Source organism: Antechinus flavipes, chromosome 3 (genome assembly GCF_016432865.1).
Source record: "Antechinus flavipes isolate AdamAnt ecotype Samford, QLD, Australia chromosome 3, AdamAnt_v2, whole genome shotgun sequence".
NCBI lineage: Eukaryota > Metazoa > Chordata > Mammalia > Dasyuromorphia > Dasyuridae > Antechinus > Antechinus flavipes.
Window position 1 is genome coordinate 630,514,756 of NC_067400.1, and position 15,674 is coordinate 630,530,429.

At 45.5% G+C, this 15,674-nt stretch overlaps 4 protein-coding genes across 8 annotated transcripts in view; all 4 read left to right on the forward strand.

Moving 5' to 3' along the window:
• The window catches only part of LOC127556768 (zinc finger protein 883-like), a 116,502-nt gene that overhangs the window by 3,753 nt on the left and 97,075 nt on the right, over positions 1-15,674 (forward strand). Inside the window, exons 1-2 of one of the 3 annotated variants that reach the window (XM_051990186.1) lie at positions 6,876-9,800; positions 10,504-10,967. The exons of 1 other annotated variant lie outside the window; for it this stretch is intronic. In XM_051990186.1, the coding sequence (XP_051846146.1) occupies positions 9,264-9,800; positions 10,504-10,647 (681 nt within the window). In that variant the 5' untranslated portion in view covers positions 6,876-9,263 and the 3' untranslated portion in view covers positions 10,648-10,967. Of the gene's footprint in view, positions 1-6,875; positions 9,801-10,503; positions 10,968-15,674 lie in introns of those variants that run through there. One more of the 3 variants, XM_051990184.1, reaches the window with a different exon arrangement.
• The window catches only part of LOC127557668 (zinc finger protein 436-like), a 134,937-nt gene that overhangs the window by 2,675 nt on the left and 116,588 nt on the right, over positions 1-15,674 (forward strand). Inside the window, exons 3-4 of the mRNA XM_051990978.1 lie at positions 349-475; positions 13,430-14,384. Of these exons, the coding sequence (XP_051846938.1) occupies positions 349-475; positions 13,430-14,384 (1,082 nt within the window). The remainder of the gene's footprint in view (positions 1-348; positions 476-13,429; positions 14,385-15,674) is intronic.
• LOC127556769 (zinc finger protein 665-like) overlaps positions 341-15,674 on the forward strand; it is a 572,139-nt gene continuing 556,805 nt past the window's right edge. Inside the window, exon 1 of one of the 2 annotated variants that reach the window (XM_051990188.1) lies at positions 341-438. The gene's annotated coding sequence lies outside the window, so the exon portion shown is untranslated. Of the gene's footprint in view, positions 439-11,728; positions 11,827-15,674 lie in introns of those variants that run through there. The other variant, XM_051990189.1, reaches the window with a different exon arrangement.
• Positions 341-15,674, forward strand: part of LOC127556765 (zinc finger protein ZFP2-like) — a 217,840-nt gene continuing 202,506 nt past the window's right edge. Inside the window, exon 1 of one of the 2 annotated variants that reach the window (XM_051990178.1) lies at positions 341-438. The gene's annotated coding sequence lies outside the window, so the exon portion shown is untranslated. Of the gene's footprint in view, positions 439-11,728; positions 11,827-15,674 lie in introns of those variants that run through there. The other variant, XM_051990179.1, reaches the window with a different exon arrangement.

Consider the following 15,674-nt stretch of genomic DNA (forward strand, 5'->3'; position numbering starts at 1 on the left):
GACACTCGTGGGCAGGAGCAATCTCACATGATCTGTTCTCTCTTTCCTCCACACCTTCTATAGACACAGATGTTCTCTCTAATTCCACCGGGAGTAGCAGTCTAGTAAGACATTTTTCCAGCTTTTTTTATTCCGACATAATCATCACTTCGGATAGAAAATGCTTTCCTCAGTATTCCCCTGGGGCTCTTACTGACTTTTTCAGCTCTTGGCTCTGACGCTCCTAAAGGTTCTCTGAGTTTTAGGCAAATCCCATCCCTTCTTCAGTTTCTTCCTCTAAGATGATGAGAGTTGGACAAGATGAATTGTCCCTTTTGGTTCTAAATCAAGTGACTTTTGATGGTTTAGGAGTTGGTGACGTTCAGGGACATTATTGTGGACTTCACCGAGGAGGAGTGGGGGCTCCTGGACCCTTCTCAGAAGGAGCTGTACAAGGAGGTCACGCTGGAGAGTGTCCAGAACCTGCTGTCCCTGGGTAAGGACCATTTCCTGTCTTTTGTTGGTGTTCATCATCAGGCCCAAAGTAGCCCCTGTGGCAGAGAAGGGATCCCTTCTCTGAAGCATCTCAGAAGGCCCACTGAGTGCACCCTCATCCTCAAGCACCAGCTCTCCATCCACTGGGGTCCTGGCTTGTGGCCTGAAGTTCTGTCAGTGGCCATCAGTCAGGGGGCTGACCTTGTTACCTTGCTCATCCCCAGGCCAGGTGTCTGACAAATTCCCTGAAAACATCACTCTAAAAACCATGGCAGGGGATTCTGGTAAGATGGAAGAATACGGCAGGGGGTGCTTGGCTCCCCAGAGTGCCAAAAACACAAGAAAAAATCATCTGAATGTGACCTGGGACCAGCAGAGAGGGTTCAAGGCCAGAATTTGTGCTGCTGAAACACCTGGACAGGACCCTGGGGAGGCCCTGACCCCCCTGGGGTGGAGCTTGGGCCCACATGAAGAGCCAACACCTGCAGGGAGATTCTGCTCAGTCCAGGAAGAGCAGACCCTGGAGCAGCTTTCCCCTCTGGGACTGTGGCGGTGGGTGATGGGCTTGAAAAGGGAGGAAGGAAGGCCCCGGGGTTATGGCTAGAACAGGGCCTGTTGTGCTGAGCAGACTCAGACCCAGCCTGTGGCTGTGGTCAAGAAAGAACCAGCTCACAGCTGGTGGAGGGGGGGAGGAGGCAGGGACCCTGCTGGCTGTGGGCACTTGTAAGAGAGCAGAGACCCTGGTCACACTCACTGGGCACAGGAGCCACTGAGGTTTGTGGCTGCAGACCAAAGGGAGACAGAGCCTGTGCTGGAACAGTGTGGCTGGGGAGCCTGCCCTGGATACAGGGGTACTGGGGAGAGCCCAGGGTTAGGGCCCTGAGAGAGCTCTGCAAATGACAGTGAGAAGGACCTGGAGCCCGGGCTATTCTCCCCCCAAAATCAGGACTAGAGAGCTGACATTAATAATAAGTGGCTTAAAATAAACAAAAATAAAAATGAGGTGGCAAAGGAGAAAGAACCTGAATGTAATAGCTACTGTGGGGATTGAGACAATCTGAGTCCATAGTCAAAAAGAGAAAGTGATGTTTAAAAAGCCGCTCTTATTTCAAAGAGAAATATTAAATGGTCACAAGCACTAAAAGAATTATTGAACAAAATTAAAAGGGAGTTTAAAAATAAAATAAAAAATGTAGCAAAAAAAGGTAAAATAAATAGGATCAACACAAGAAAATCAAGATGAATATGAAAAGAGAGTCAACCAATTAGAAAAAGAGATTCAAAAGTTAAGAAAATAACTTTTTTTCTTTTTTTGTGTGAAGCATTTGGGCTTAACTTGTCAGGGTCACACACCTAGTAAGGATGAACTGTCTGAGGCCACATTTGAACTGGATATTCCTCTTCAGGGTCTGTGCTTTATCCACTCCCCCCCAAAAATAACTTCTTAACAATTAGACACGGCTCTCTTCAACAATGAAAGGATCCAAATCAGTTCCAACTGATCAGTAATGAACAAAATTAGCTACACCCAGCGAAAGAACAATGGGAAATGAGTGTGCATTACAACATAGCATTTTCACTTCTTTTGTTATTGTCCGCTTCCATTTTTGTTTTCCTTCTCAGGTTATTTTTACCATATTTCTAAATCTTATTTTTTTGTGTGTAGCAAGATAACTGTATAAGTATGTATACACATATTTACATATTGTACTTAATAATGTGTAAATACATATTGTATTTAATGTATATTTTAACATATTTAACATGTATGGCAATACCTGCCATCTAGGGGAAGGGGTAGAGGGAAGGAAGGGAAAAGTTGGAACAGAAGTTTTTGCAAAGGTCAATGTTGGAAAATTACCCGTGCATATATTTTTTCAATAAAAAGCTCTAATAAAAAATAAAATGAAATTTAAAAATTAGAATCAGAAAGGAAAAGTTATGAGACTCATAAGTCTTCAGTAATACATGTATTTATGTGTCTATATGTGTGTATGTGTATTTGATTGTTTTGTTTTGTTTTTTCAGATGGAGAGACCAGATTCCAAGTAAATGAATTGACTAGAAAGCTAGGAATTTTTGTGGAAGAATGTGACTTGCAGAGAGTCATGAGTGATGGTTTTTGTAACTTCAAGTTGAAAGAAATCTATGGTGCTAATATCAAGGCAGATCAACATCCAAAGAGTGAATGTCAACTTATTGAAATTAGAAAGAGATTTGGACAGTCTTCAACCCTCAACTTTTGTAAGAACATTTCCTCAGAGACTGGTTGTCTTCAGGACAATGGATATAGCAAATGTTTCACTGAAGAAGTAGAGCCCGTTCAGTCCCAGGAGACTCCTAGACATGAGAAAATCCACATTGGAGAGAAACCTTTTGTTTGTAATCCATGTGGAAAGGCTTTCACCAATACCTCTAATCTCAATACGCATCAGAAAAGTCATACTGGAGAGAAGCCTTATGAATGTAGTCAATGTGGAAAGGCTTTCACATTCCCTTTCCAACTTGCCTTACATCAGAAAATCCACACTGGAGAGAACCTGATTTATTGTAATCAGTGTGGAAAGGCTTTCACACGGAGGTCCAGTCTTGTTAAGCATCAGAGAATCCACACTGGAGAGAAACTTTTTAATTGTAATCAGTGTGGAAAGGCATTCACCTGGAAGTCCAGTCTTGTTAAACATCAGAGAGTCCACACTGGAGAGAAACCTTTTGTTTGTAATTGCTGTGGAAAGGCTTTCTCAAATAGCTCTAATCTTAATGCTCATCAGAAAATCCACACTGGAGAGGAACCTTATGAATGTAGTCCAAGTGGAAAGGTTTTTACATTCCCTTTCCACCTTGCTGTACATCAAAACCTTTTTTATTGCAATCTGTGTGGAAAGGCTTTCAGATGGAAGTCCAGTCTTGCTAAACATCAGAGAGTCCATACTGGAGAGAAACCTTATGTTTGTAATCAGTGTGGAAAGGCTTTCACTAGTAGCTCTAATCTTTATGCACATCAGAAAATCCACACTGGAGAGAAGTTTTATGATTGTAGTCAGTGTGGAAAGGCTTTCACACAGAGATCCCGTCTTGCTGTCCATCAGAGAATCCACACTGGAGAGAATCTTTTTGATTGCAATCAGTGTGGGAAGGCTTTCACACAGAGGTATAATCTGGCCAAGCATCAGAGAGTCCACACTGGAGAGAAACCTTTTGTGTGTAATCAGTGTGGAAAGGCTTTCACACAGAGGTCCAGTCTCGCCAAACATCAGAGAATCCACACAGGAGAGAAACCTTTTGTTTGTAATCATTGTGAAAAAGCTTTCACCAGTAGCTCTAATCTTTATGCACATCAGAAAATCCACACTGGAGAGAAGCTTTTTGATTGCAATCAGTGTGGGAAGGCTTTCACACAGAAGTCCCGTCTTGCTGTCCATCAGAGAATCCACACTGGAGAGAATCTTTTTTATTGTAATCAATGTGGAAAGGCTTTCACAGAGAGGTCAAGTCTTGCCAAACATCAGAGAATCCACACTGGAGAGAAACCTTTTGTTTGTAATCATTGTGAAAAGGCTTTCACCAGTAGCTCTAATCTTTATGCACATCAGAAAATCCACACTGGAGAGAAGCTTTACGACTGTAGTCAGTGTGGAAAAGCTTTCACACAGAGGTCCCTTCTTGCTAAACATCAGAGAGTCCACACTGGAGAAAAACCTTTTGTGTGTAATCATTGTGGAAAGGCTTTTGCCAGCAGCTCTAATCTTTATGCACATCAGAAAATCCACACTGGAGAAAAGCCTTATGAGTGTAGTCATTGTGGAAAGGCTTTCAGATCCAGTTTCAATCTTGCTTTACATCAGAGAATTCACAATCGGGTGAAAACTTAGGCTCTCTGACAGAGCTGCAGCATTACTGGACTTCAAGAAGTCCACACTGAAGAGAAACATTATAACTGTCATCAATGTGGAATGGTTTCACACTGAACTCCACTCTTGGGAAGCAACAGAAAATTCATATTTGAGACAAACTGAGCTTTTAATTACCTCTTTGAAGAGGTATTACACTAGAGAAGAACCGTATGCATGTTATCAAGGTGGTAATGCCTTCAGACAAGAATCCTGTCTTATTTCCCATCTCAGAATCATGTTAGATATTAATCTCATCACTGTTAAGAATAAGGAAAGTCATTTACATGAATTTCAGAGCATCTTCAGTATTAGAGAAATCAATCTGAGGAGTTCCCTATGGTTTCAGTGTGGAAAGCTTTTAGCTAAAGTTCTCTCTTACTTTCTGCCAGGGAATTCATTGTAGAGAAAAGTGTTGCCTGTAAATATGCTCCTGGGACTTCGTTTTTTTCTGAAGAGGGATGATCAGTAGACAACTTCAATCATACTGGAATGAAGGTTGATTCAGCAAGAATTGGAAAATGAGTAGATGCCCATCAGTTGGGAAATGGCAGAATAAGTTGTGGTATATGAAGAAATGAAATATTCTTTTAAAAAAATGATGAACAAGCTGATTTTAGAACAAGCTGAGCCTGGAGAGATTTACACGAAATGATGCTGAGTGAAAGAAGCAGAACCAGACACACATTGTACACAATAACAGCAAGAATGTGCGATGATCTACTATGAAAAACAGTTCTTCTCAGTGGTTTAGTGATCCTAGCAATCTCAATAGACTTTGGACAGAAAATGCTGTCTGCATCCAGAAAAAGAACTAAGGAGACTGAATGTAAATTAACTCATGCTGTTTTCACTCCTTTTTTTCTGTCCAATGGTTTTTCCCTTTTGCTCTGATTTTTCTCTTCCAACATGATTCATAAAGTAATGCATATTAAGAATAAGTAAATTTACTAGAGGAAAAAAAAAGAAGGTCGATACAGTTGTGCGAAGGTTTTCCTCTAGGGTTCATACTTGACTGTACTTTGGGGATATCATGCCACAGATAAAACACAGGGAATCTATTTATTTATTTATTTTTATTATATATTTTATTTTATTTTATAATAACTTTATATTGACATAATCCATGCCAGGGTAATTTTCTTTTTTACAACATTATCCCTTGCACTCATTTCTGTTCCGATTTTTCCCCTCCCTCCCTCCATCCCCTCTCCTAGATGGCAACCAGTCTTATATATGTTAGATATGTTGCAGTATATCCTATATACAATATATGTTTGCAGAACCGAACAGTTCTCTTGTTGCACAGGGAGAATTGGATTCAGGAGGTAAAAATAACCCGGGAAGAAAAACAAAAACGCAGATAGTTCACATTCATTTCCCAGTGTTCTTTCTTTGGGTGTAGCTGCTTCTGTCCATCATTTATCAATTGAAACTCAGTTAGGTCTCTTTGTCAAAGAAATCCACTTCCATCAGAATACATCCTCATGCATTATCGTTGTTAAAGTATATAAGGGTCTCCTAGTTCTGCTTATTTCACTTAGCATCAGTTCATGTAAGTCTCTCCAAGCCTCTCTATATTCATCCTGCTGGTCATTTCTTACAGAACAATAATATTACAGGGAATCTATTTAACAATGGAAGGCCTCCTATAGGACTTCTTAAACTCTATCCTTTTTGCCCAAGAAATTTTTGCTTGTCCCCGGGTATATTTTTATATAAAATAGGTATACAGATCAAACATTTACTGAGAAAAAATATAAAGGAATTTATTTTTAAACAACTTTTAGGGATACATTTGTTTTACTATTTATGAAAGAGGAAAGCAAATTTTCCTATTTAATGACATGCATGTGCTTTTTTATTTTTACACAAAGAATTAAATCTTGCTATACCTTTTACTGTTGCCAAATTTTTAAGCCCCCACATTTAGTTATTTGATCCCCTCTGGGGTCAAGAACCACAGAAGCTTTGTGCAACAGCTCAGTCCTTTAGACCTCCCAAAAAAAGAGACCTCATTATACCTCCCTAATTCTGTCCAATGCAAACATGCTTATATATATAATAATTTTTCTCTGTAATCATATTTTTGTCATCTCTCTTCAGTAACATATGATATTAGGGCAGCTAAGTGATACAGTGGATAGAGCTCCAGCCCTGAAGTCAGGAGGATCTGAGTTCAAGTCTGGCTTCACACGCTTAACGCTTCCTAGCTGTCTGGCCCTGGGCAAGTCATTTAACCCCAATTACCTCAGCAAAAATAATAATAATAATAATAATATATGGTATTCATAGATTCTGATTTCTTCAGCCATTCCCCAATTAATTGGTATTTATTACTCTTCAAAGAATGAAAGTTCAAAATTGTCTTTACATGTAATTGGAAGTCAAAACAATACAAAAATGAATCTTGAAGACTATCTTGACGTGTAATTGTAAAAATAAAATATTTTTAAATGATTGTACATGTATGACCTACATTAGATAACTTCCTATCTTGGGGTGGTGGAAGTAAGAAAGGAAGGGAGAAACAAAATTGAAATTCCAAATCTTACACGAAATAATATTGAGAAGTACATTTACTTGTAATTAGAAAAAAATACCATTGAAATTTTAAAAATACATATAGACTACTTTAGTAAGGGAAAAAAATGGTACTGAAGGGGACCTTGAGTATGTTGATCCAGCATCAATTGGAGTCAGGTATATTTCTTCAGAAATTCTATTTGGAAAATCATTACCTTCTTGCTAGGTAGGACAGGCTCAGTGATAAGAGTGAGGGGATGTGAGTCCAAAAGTTGATAATGATCTCCAGAGTACAAGGAGGAAAGGTACTGGGAGACACAATGGCCAGAGAGCAGCAGTATGGGCATAAGGGTTGGGCCAATGGAGAAGTCTCCCCAGTCAGGAGAGCAGGGCCTCTGGAAGCCTTAGAGAGCTGAGGGAAGCAGGAGTGATACTGCATGACAATGGCACCCAAGGCTACTTCTGGTTCTATGAAGAGGAGTCAGGGAGAGCACAGGTCAGCCATCTGATCTCCAGGCTCAGACCTACCTGGGGAGTGCAAGCACAGACAACCGTTTCTAGGAGACAATCCTCTCAACTAAAAGGGAGGCTGATTCCAACCAGAGGCCTCCTAGGAGGAAGAGGCCAAGGCAGGTGGCTCAGAAAGGAGGGCCATGTGGAAAGCAGAAGAGACCTCATGGGCATCAGTGAAGCAAGTCTTTCTGAGAACATGTATGAGGTCCTCTGTGCCCCATTCCTGGTCATCATGAGCTGGAATTAGAAGGCTATGACCCTATTGATGTCCCTTCTTCTTTCTGGACCTGCTTCTAGTCCACTCAGTTCCACTTTAGGGCTCCAATTGTATTTGGATCAAAATTTAAACCTCTAGTTTCCTGAGACCTCGTCCTCCCTCACCTGTCCATTCCCTCCCAGCCTCTGTACTCTGGGACTCAGACCCTCCTGAGCAGAAAGTCTGCCACAAGAAAACCTTGGAGTAGGTTACCCAGTCGATATTGTGATGTCCTGGCAGAAATTAGGTCTTGGGAAAACTGAGAGAATAGACCAATCGGTCCCTGTAAATGTAGTTCTGATGGAATCGAGTTTGTTCTAAAGTAAACGATGTGGTTTTGTTGTCAGTCACTTGTGTTCTCCTCTTAGGACACTGTGATGTCTGACCCTCTCTAGCTGGATCAGCCCTAAAGGAAAAACACTCTGAAAACTGGTCCTTATGCAACATGTGTAGACCTTAGGAAGGATCCGGAGCGTCACTGTCAGAAGGACTCGAGGTCCAGAAGACTGACCACTAGCACAAGAACTGAGCCAGTTAAGGAGCCGGTGCCAGAGGAAGGGACAAAGTTCAGCCACCTGCTTCAGGGAGTTTGGCTGGGAAAAGGGCTGAGATGGAAGGATGGCTCCGAGGGTGGGGAGGGTTCAAGGAAGGTTTCCTTAAAGGTGGGAGCTGGGTCTGTTTGGAAGTGACCAAGTGATAGGGAAAGCTTCAGCACTGGAGGGAACTGGGTTTGGCGAATGAGTGAGGGGGCTCACTGTTGGGGAGGGGGCTGTCGGGGGATCCAGTGGTGGCTAAAGAAGCTCCTGGAGGAAGCAGATTTCCAGTAGCCAGGGAGTCGGGACCTTGGGAACCTTCCTCTGATTCCTTTCCTAGGGATGTCCAAGGCTGTGAGGGACGTTCTGGGGGAGACGGTTCCAATTGGGGAGGTTCCTGTAAACCAAGAGGTGTGAGAGCAAGAGCCAGATTTAACAAAAGCTCCCAAGAATGACCACTAAGGTTCAAAGGGCAGCTCCTGGGTCCCCGGGCCAGGACTGAGAGCTCGGCCATGACCTCCTTGGATTCCCGCACGAGGCTGAGGGGGGAGCAGGCGCTGGGATTACCCGAGCTGTACAGCCTGAGGCACAGGGGACTGCTTCAGGGTCACCTGTCATCCAGGGGGGGACACTGAGGCACAGATGGGGAGGGTGGAGAGTACGCTCCAGAATCCCACTCGGTCCAGGGGAGAAAACTGAGGGGGTGGGGGAGGGGATGGTTCCAGGATCAAAGTCATCCAGGGGAAGACACTGAGGTGCTCCGGGCTGGGGGAAGGTGGGGGGACAGGAGGGAGAAAGGGCCTCACATCTCCCAGGGCTCTGAAGCCAAATGTGAACCTAAAGCCACTGCTGTAGGCCTAGCATTCTGCTCCCACCCCACGCCTCCAATGCCCGGGGTCTCCCCTGTGCCCCCAATGATGACGTCTGTCCCAGCATGTTCGAGCACTTTGAGCAAAACTCGGTTCTCATCCCCTGACTCAGTTTCCCGGTCTGTAATAACGGGCCAGCTCCACTTCTAAAGGAGCCGTGAGCACTCATTGGGCGCCAACTATGTACCCAGCAGTGTCCTGAATGCCGGGGGTCAGAGGGCGGGCACGGGGCCGCTCACACTCTAACCCCAGAACCGGAAGTAGAAAAGGGAGTGGGGAAGGGGGAGCCCAGAGCAGGAAGAGAATGACGTCACCAGCCCTCCCCGGCCAGGGACCCTCGAGCACGTGGCCCGGCAGAATGCCTCCCACTGACATCGGGGACCCCCTCGGCGCCTCTCCCGCCGCCGCCGCGTCCCAGGGCATGCTGGGAGTGTCCCGGGGCTCAGGCGCGGCTTCCTGCTTTGGGCGTTTCCTTCAGTTCTGCGCGGCGCGAGGCGAGAAGGCAGCAGGGCGTGTGTGCGCAGGCGCGGCCTCCGCGGCCTCCCCCGCCTTCCCCCTCTCCGCAGCTGTCAGTGTCAGGGCGCGTGGCCGAGGCCCCGAAAGCGGGCGCGCGCGTGCGGGTTCCGAGGGGGCGCCGCGCGTGCGGAGAAGGTTGGGCAAAAGTGCAGTAGCCCCGCGGGGGGGCGCGAGCCACCTTGTGATTGCGCGTGGCTGTGGAACCGCCCCGGGGCCCCGAGCCGTGAGTGATTTCTCCTGCCCGGGCGAGATGGAGGGGCTTGTGCAGCCCTGCGCCGGGGGGAGGGGCTGCTGAGGGTCTCTCCCAGAGCCCAACTGACCGCCCCGGCCCGGAGCCTCAGTCGGGCGGGGGCTGCTCTCGGGTGCCCCGAGGGCCTGTGGACATTTGGGGGCGCGGCGAGGACTCCAGCCTGAGCCCCATTTGCCTCAGTTTCCCCCCGAGTAAAAAGGGGAGGAGAGCAGCCCCTCCCCTTCTCCCTCCCAATGAGATCGAGTCTGTGAAGCTCTAAGCCTGGTATACAGCAGGCGCTCTCTACGTGCAGCCCTGGGGGAAAATTCCCACCCCTGGCTGAAGGACAGTGAGATAGAGACAGAGGCGCTGCTCAGTGTCTGGGCCTCTTTCCCCCTGGGGCCTTTGGGAGACGGGGTCCCACGTGACAGAGGGGGAAACTGAGGCCGGCAGGGATGGAGGGCTTGGCCAGGGTCACACTGGCCTCCCAGGTGTTCGGGAGAAGGCTTTGTGACCTTGATCCCTTGTGGCTCATGTCCCCGCGGCTGCCTCTCCCCAGTGTTCAGGAGACCTTAGTGTCCATGCTGAGGGTCCTGGGAGAGTCTCCCTGCCCCCCCAAGTGAGATCTCTCGGCCTCCTCCCGGGGAGCATTCTCTCCCCACTGTCCCAGCCCTAACATCTCTTTCATTCCGGGCAGGTCAGCACCAGCCCGGGCAGAGGAGCCTCAGACCCCGGCCTCCCTCCCTGGGGCCCCTCTCCATACCCCGCCCGGCCCGCAGAGCGCCCAAGCCCGGAACCAAAGACATGGCCCCCGGCAGCCGGAGCCCCTCGTCCCAGGTGAGTGCGGCCCCCTCTTGGTGTTAAGGGGACCCTCTGTAGCGGGCCGCCAAAACGGGGGCGTTACTGGGGAGTCCGCTGTCCCGGGGGCCGGAGCTGGCTGAGCCGAGCCTCGGGAGCGCGGGAGCGCCGCTGTCTCGGCCCCAGCCCAGATGGAGCAGGTCCCCGCGGGAAAGCGGAAGGGGATTTGGGGGGTTTGCGGGGAGCTTGTGGCCCGATCCCTGAGCCCCGTTTTACAGGAACCTGCTGTATTCGTCCAGAGACAAGGAGCCATCTCCGACTTCTCTGGTGGGAAATGAGAGAGCGGGGGAGCCGCTGTTCTGACCCGGGTGATGTGGGAGGGACCAGAAAGGGAGGGCCTTCCTAGGGGGAGGGTTTGCACTGATGAAGGGAATCCCGGGAAAAGGAAAATGTTAATTCTTGGGAATCTAAAAATTAAGGAAAAATAGTCACTAATTATCCAATTGCTCAAAACGTCAATAATACAAATAAAGGAAACTAAAAGCCAAATATAGATTAAAAGTAGAACAAAAATCAGGTGTTTTACAAGAAATCAAAATGTATTTTTTTAAAAGGGAACAAAAATCTTGATCCACAAGAATTGCTCCAAAATAACGGAACTCCTAAAAAAGCGCATCTTTGTTCTGTCCTCAGTGATGACTGTTAAGGTTCCCCTCCCTACTCCCACCCGAATGCACGGGACTTCCCAAACTCTTCCTAGAATCTTCTTAATGCATCACTGGGGACACTCGTGGGCAGGAGCAATCTCACATGATCTGTTCTCTCTTTCCTCCACACCTTCTACAGACACAGATGTTCTCCCTGATTCCACTGGGAGCAGCAGTCTAGTAAGACATTTTTCCAGCTTGTTTTTATTCCGACATAATCATCACTTCGGATAGAAAATGCTTTCCTCAGTATTCCCCTGGGGCTCTTACTGACTTTTTCAGCTCTTGGCTCTGACCCTCCTAAAGGTTCTCCGAGTTTTAGGCAAATCCCATCCCTTCTTCAGTTTCCTCCTCTAAGGTGATGAGGGTTGGACAAGATGAATTGTCCATTTTGGTTCTAAATCAAGTGACTTTTGATGGTTTAGGAGTTGGTGACGTTCAGGGACATTATTGTGGACTTCACCGAGGAGGAGTGGGGGCTCCTGGACCCTTCTCAGAAGGAGCTGTACAAGGAGGTCACGCTGGAGAGTGTCCAGAACCTGCTGTCCCTGGGTAAGGACCGTTTCCTCTCTTTTGTTGGTGTTCATCATCAGGCCCAAAGTAGCCCCTGTGGCAGAGAAGGGATCCCTTCTCTGAAGCATCTCAGAAGGCCCACTGAGTGCACCCTCATCCTCAAGCACCAGCTCTCCATCCACTGGGGTCCTGGCTTGTGGCCTGAAGTTCTGTCAGTGGCCATCAGTCAGGGGGCTGACCTTGTTACCTTGCTCATTCCCCGGCCACGTGTCTGACAAATTCCCTGAAAACATCACTCTAAAAACCATGGAAGGGGATTCTGGTAAGATGGGAGAATAGGGCAGGGGGTGCTTGGCTCCCCAGAGTGCCAAAAACACAAGAATAAACCATCTGAACATGACCTGGGACCAGCAGAGGGGGTTCAAGGCCAGAATTTGTGCTGCTGAAACACCTGGACAGGACCCTGGGGAGGCCCTGACCCCCCTGGGGTGGAGCTTGGGCCCACATGAAGGGCCAACACCTGCAGGGAGTTTCTGCTCAGTCCAGGAAGAGCAGACCCTGGGGCAGCTTTCCCCTCTGGGACTGTGGGGGTGGGTGATGGGCTTGAAAAGGGAGGAAGGAAGGGCCAGGGTTATGGCTAGAACAGGGCCTGTTGTGCTGAGCAGACTCAGACCCAGCCTGTGGCTGTGGTCAAGAAAGAACCAGCTCACAGCTGGTGGAGGGGGGAAGGGGGAGGCAGGGACCCTGCTGGCTGTGGGTACTTGTAAGAGAGCAGAGACGCTGGTCTTACTCACTGGGCACAGGAGCCACTGAGCTTTGTGGTTGCAGACTGAAGGGAGAGGGAGTCTGTGCCGGAACAGTGTGGCTGGGGATCCTGGCCTGGATACAGGGGTACTGGGGAGGGCCCAGGGTTGGGATCCCAATAGAGCTCTGCAAATGACAGTGAGAAGGACCTGGAGCCTGGGCTATTCTCCCCGCAAAATCAGGACTAGAGAGCTGACAATAATAAGTGGCTTAAAATAAAAAAAAAAATAATAAAAATGAAGTGGCAAAGGAGAAAGAATCTGAATACAATAGCTATTGTGGGGATTGAAACAATCTGGGTCCATAGTCAAAAAGAGAAAGTGATGTTTAAAAAGCCACTCTTATTTCAAGTAGAAAAGTTAAATGGTCACAAGCCCCAAAAGAATTATTGGACAAACTTAAAAAGGAGTTCAAAAATCAAATAAAACATTGAGCAAAAATTGGTAAAATAAATAGAATCAACACTAAGAAATCAAGGAAATATGAAAAGAAAGTGAATTACTTGGAAAGAGATTCAAAAACTTAAGAAAATATATTTTTTTCTTTTATGATGAAGCATTTTGGCTTAAGTGACTTGCCAGGGTCACACAGCTAGAAGGTATGAAGTGTCTGAGACCACATTTGAACAGGATATTCCTCACTTTGGGGCCAGTGCTTTATCCACTGCCCCCCCCCCCCAAATAACTTAACAATTAGAATCAGAGAGAGAAAGTTATGAGCTTCATAAGTCTTCTCTAATGCATGTATTTTTGTGTCTCTATGTGTGTGTGTATGTGTGTTTGTTTTGTTTTGTTTTTTCAGATGGAAAGACCAGATTCCAAGTAAATGAGTTGACTAACAAATTGACACTTTTTGTTGAAGAATGTAACTTGCAGAGAGTCCTGAGTGATGGTCCCTATGACTTCAAGTTGAAAGAAATCCATGGTTCTAACATCAAGGCAGATCAACATCCAAAGAGTGAATGTCAACTTATTGAAATTGGAAAGAGATTTGGACGGTCTTCAACCCTTAACCATTGTAAGAAAATTTTTTCAGAGACTGATTGTTTTCAGGACATTGAATATAGCCAGTGTTTCACTGAAGAAGTAGAGCCCTTTCAGTCCCAGAAGACTTCTAGATGTCACAGAATCCACACTGAAGAGAACCTTTTTTATTGTAATCAATGTGGAAAGGCTTTTACATGGAGGTCCAGTCTTGTTAAGCATCAGAGAATCCATACTGGAGAGAAACTTTTTAATTGTAATCAGTGTGGAAAGGCATTCACCTGGAAGTCCAGTCTTGTTAAACATCAGAGAGTCCACACTGGAGAGAAACCTTTTGTTTGTAATTGCTGTGGAAAGGCTTTCACAAATAGCTCTAATCTTAATGCACATCAGAAAATCCACACTGGAGACGACCGTTATGAATGTAGTCAAAGTAGAAAGGCTTTCACATTCCCTTTCCATCTTGCTGCACATCAGAACCTTTTTTATTGCAATCAGTGTGGAAAGACTTTCAGATGGAAATCCAGTCTTGCTAAACATCAGAGAATCCACACTGGAGAAAAACCTTTTGTTTGTAATCATTGTGAAAAGGCTTTCACCAATAGCTCTAATCTTTATGCACATCAGAAAATCCACACTGGAGAGAAGCCTTATGACTGTAGTCAATGTGGAAAGGCTTTTACATTGCCTTACCGCCTTGCTGTCCATCAGAGAATCCACACTGGAGAGAATCTTTTTGATTGTAATCAGTGTGGAAAGGCTTTCACACAGAGGTCCAGTCTTAACAAACATCAGAGAATCCATACTGGAGAGAAACCTTTTGTTTGTAATCATTGTGGAAAGGCTTTCACCAATAGTTCTAATCTTTATGCACATCAGAAAATCCATACTGGAGAGAAGCTTTGTGACTGTAGTCAGTGTGGAAAGGCTTTCACATCACCTTACCGCCTTGCTGTCCATCAGAGAATCCACACTGGAGAGAACCTTTTTGATTGTAGTCAGTGTGGAAAGGCTTTCACACAGAGGTCCAGTCTTGCCAAACATCAGAGAATCCACACTGGAGAGAAGCCTTTTGTGTGTAATCAGTGTGAGAAAGCTTTCACCAACAGCTCTAATCTTTATGCACATCAGAAAATCCACACTGGAGAGAAGCCTTATGAGTGCAGTCAGTGTGGAAAGGCTTTCAGATCCAGCTTCAATCTTGCTTTACATCAGAGAATTCACAATCGGATGAAAACTTAGGAATGTCATCAGTGTGGAAAGACTCCCAGACAGAGCTGCAGCATTGCTGGACTTCTAGAAGTCCACACTGAGGGGGAACTTTATAACTGTTATCCATGTGGAATGGTTTCACACTGAACTCCACTCTTGGGAAGCAACAGAGAACTCATACTTGAGACAAACTGAGCTTTTAGTTACTACTTTGAAGAGGTTTTATACTAGAGAAGAACCGTATGCATGTTATCAAGTAGTAATGCCTTCAGGCAAGAAGCATCTCTTATTTCCCATCTCAGAATTCATATTAGATATTAATCTCATCACTGTCATGAATAAAGAATATCATTTACATGAATTTTAGAGCATCTTCAGTATTAGAGAAATCAATCTGAGGAGTTCCCTATCACTTCAGTGTGGGAAGGCTTTTAGCTAGAGATTCTCTCTTACTTTCTGCCAGTGAATTCATTGTAGAGAAAAGTTTCTCACAAATGTGCTCCTGGGATTGTGCTTTTTTCTGAAGGAGTGTGATCAAAATACAACTTCTCTCATAGTAGAATGAAGGTTCATTCAGCAGTTGTGGGAAGATTTTCCTCTAGAGCTCATACTTGACTGTACTTTGGGAAAATCATGCCGGAGATAAAAGGTACAGAATCTATTTAAAAATGGAAGGTCTCCTGCAGTACTTCTTAAATTTTCTGCCCAAGAAACTTTTACATGGCTTAAGGTATATTTGTATATAAAATAGGTATACAAATCCAGCATTTACTGATAAAATATAAAGGAATTTATTTTAAAACAATTTTTAGGGGTACCTTTGTGTCCCTAAAGAGGAAAGGAAATCTGTA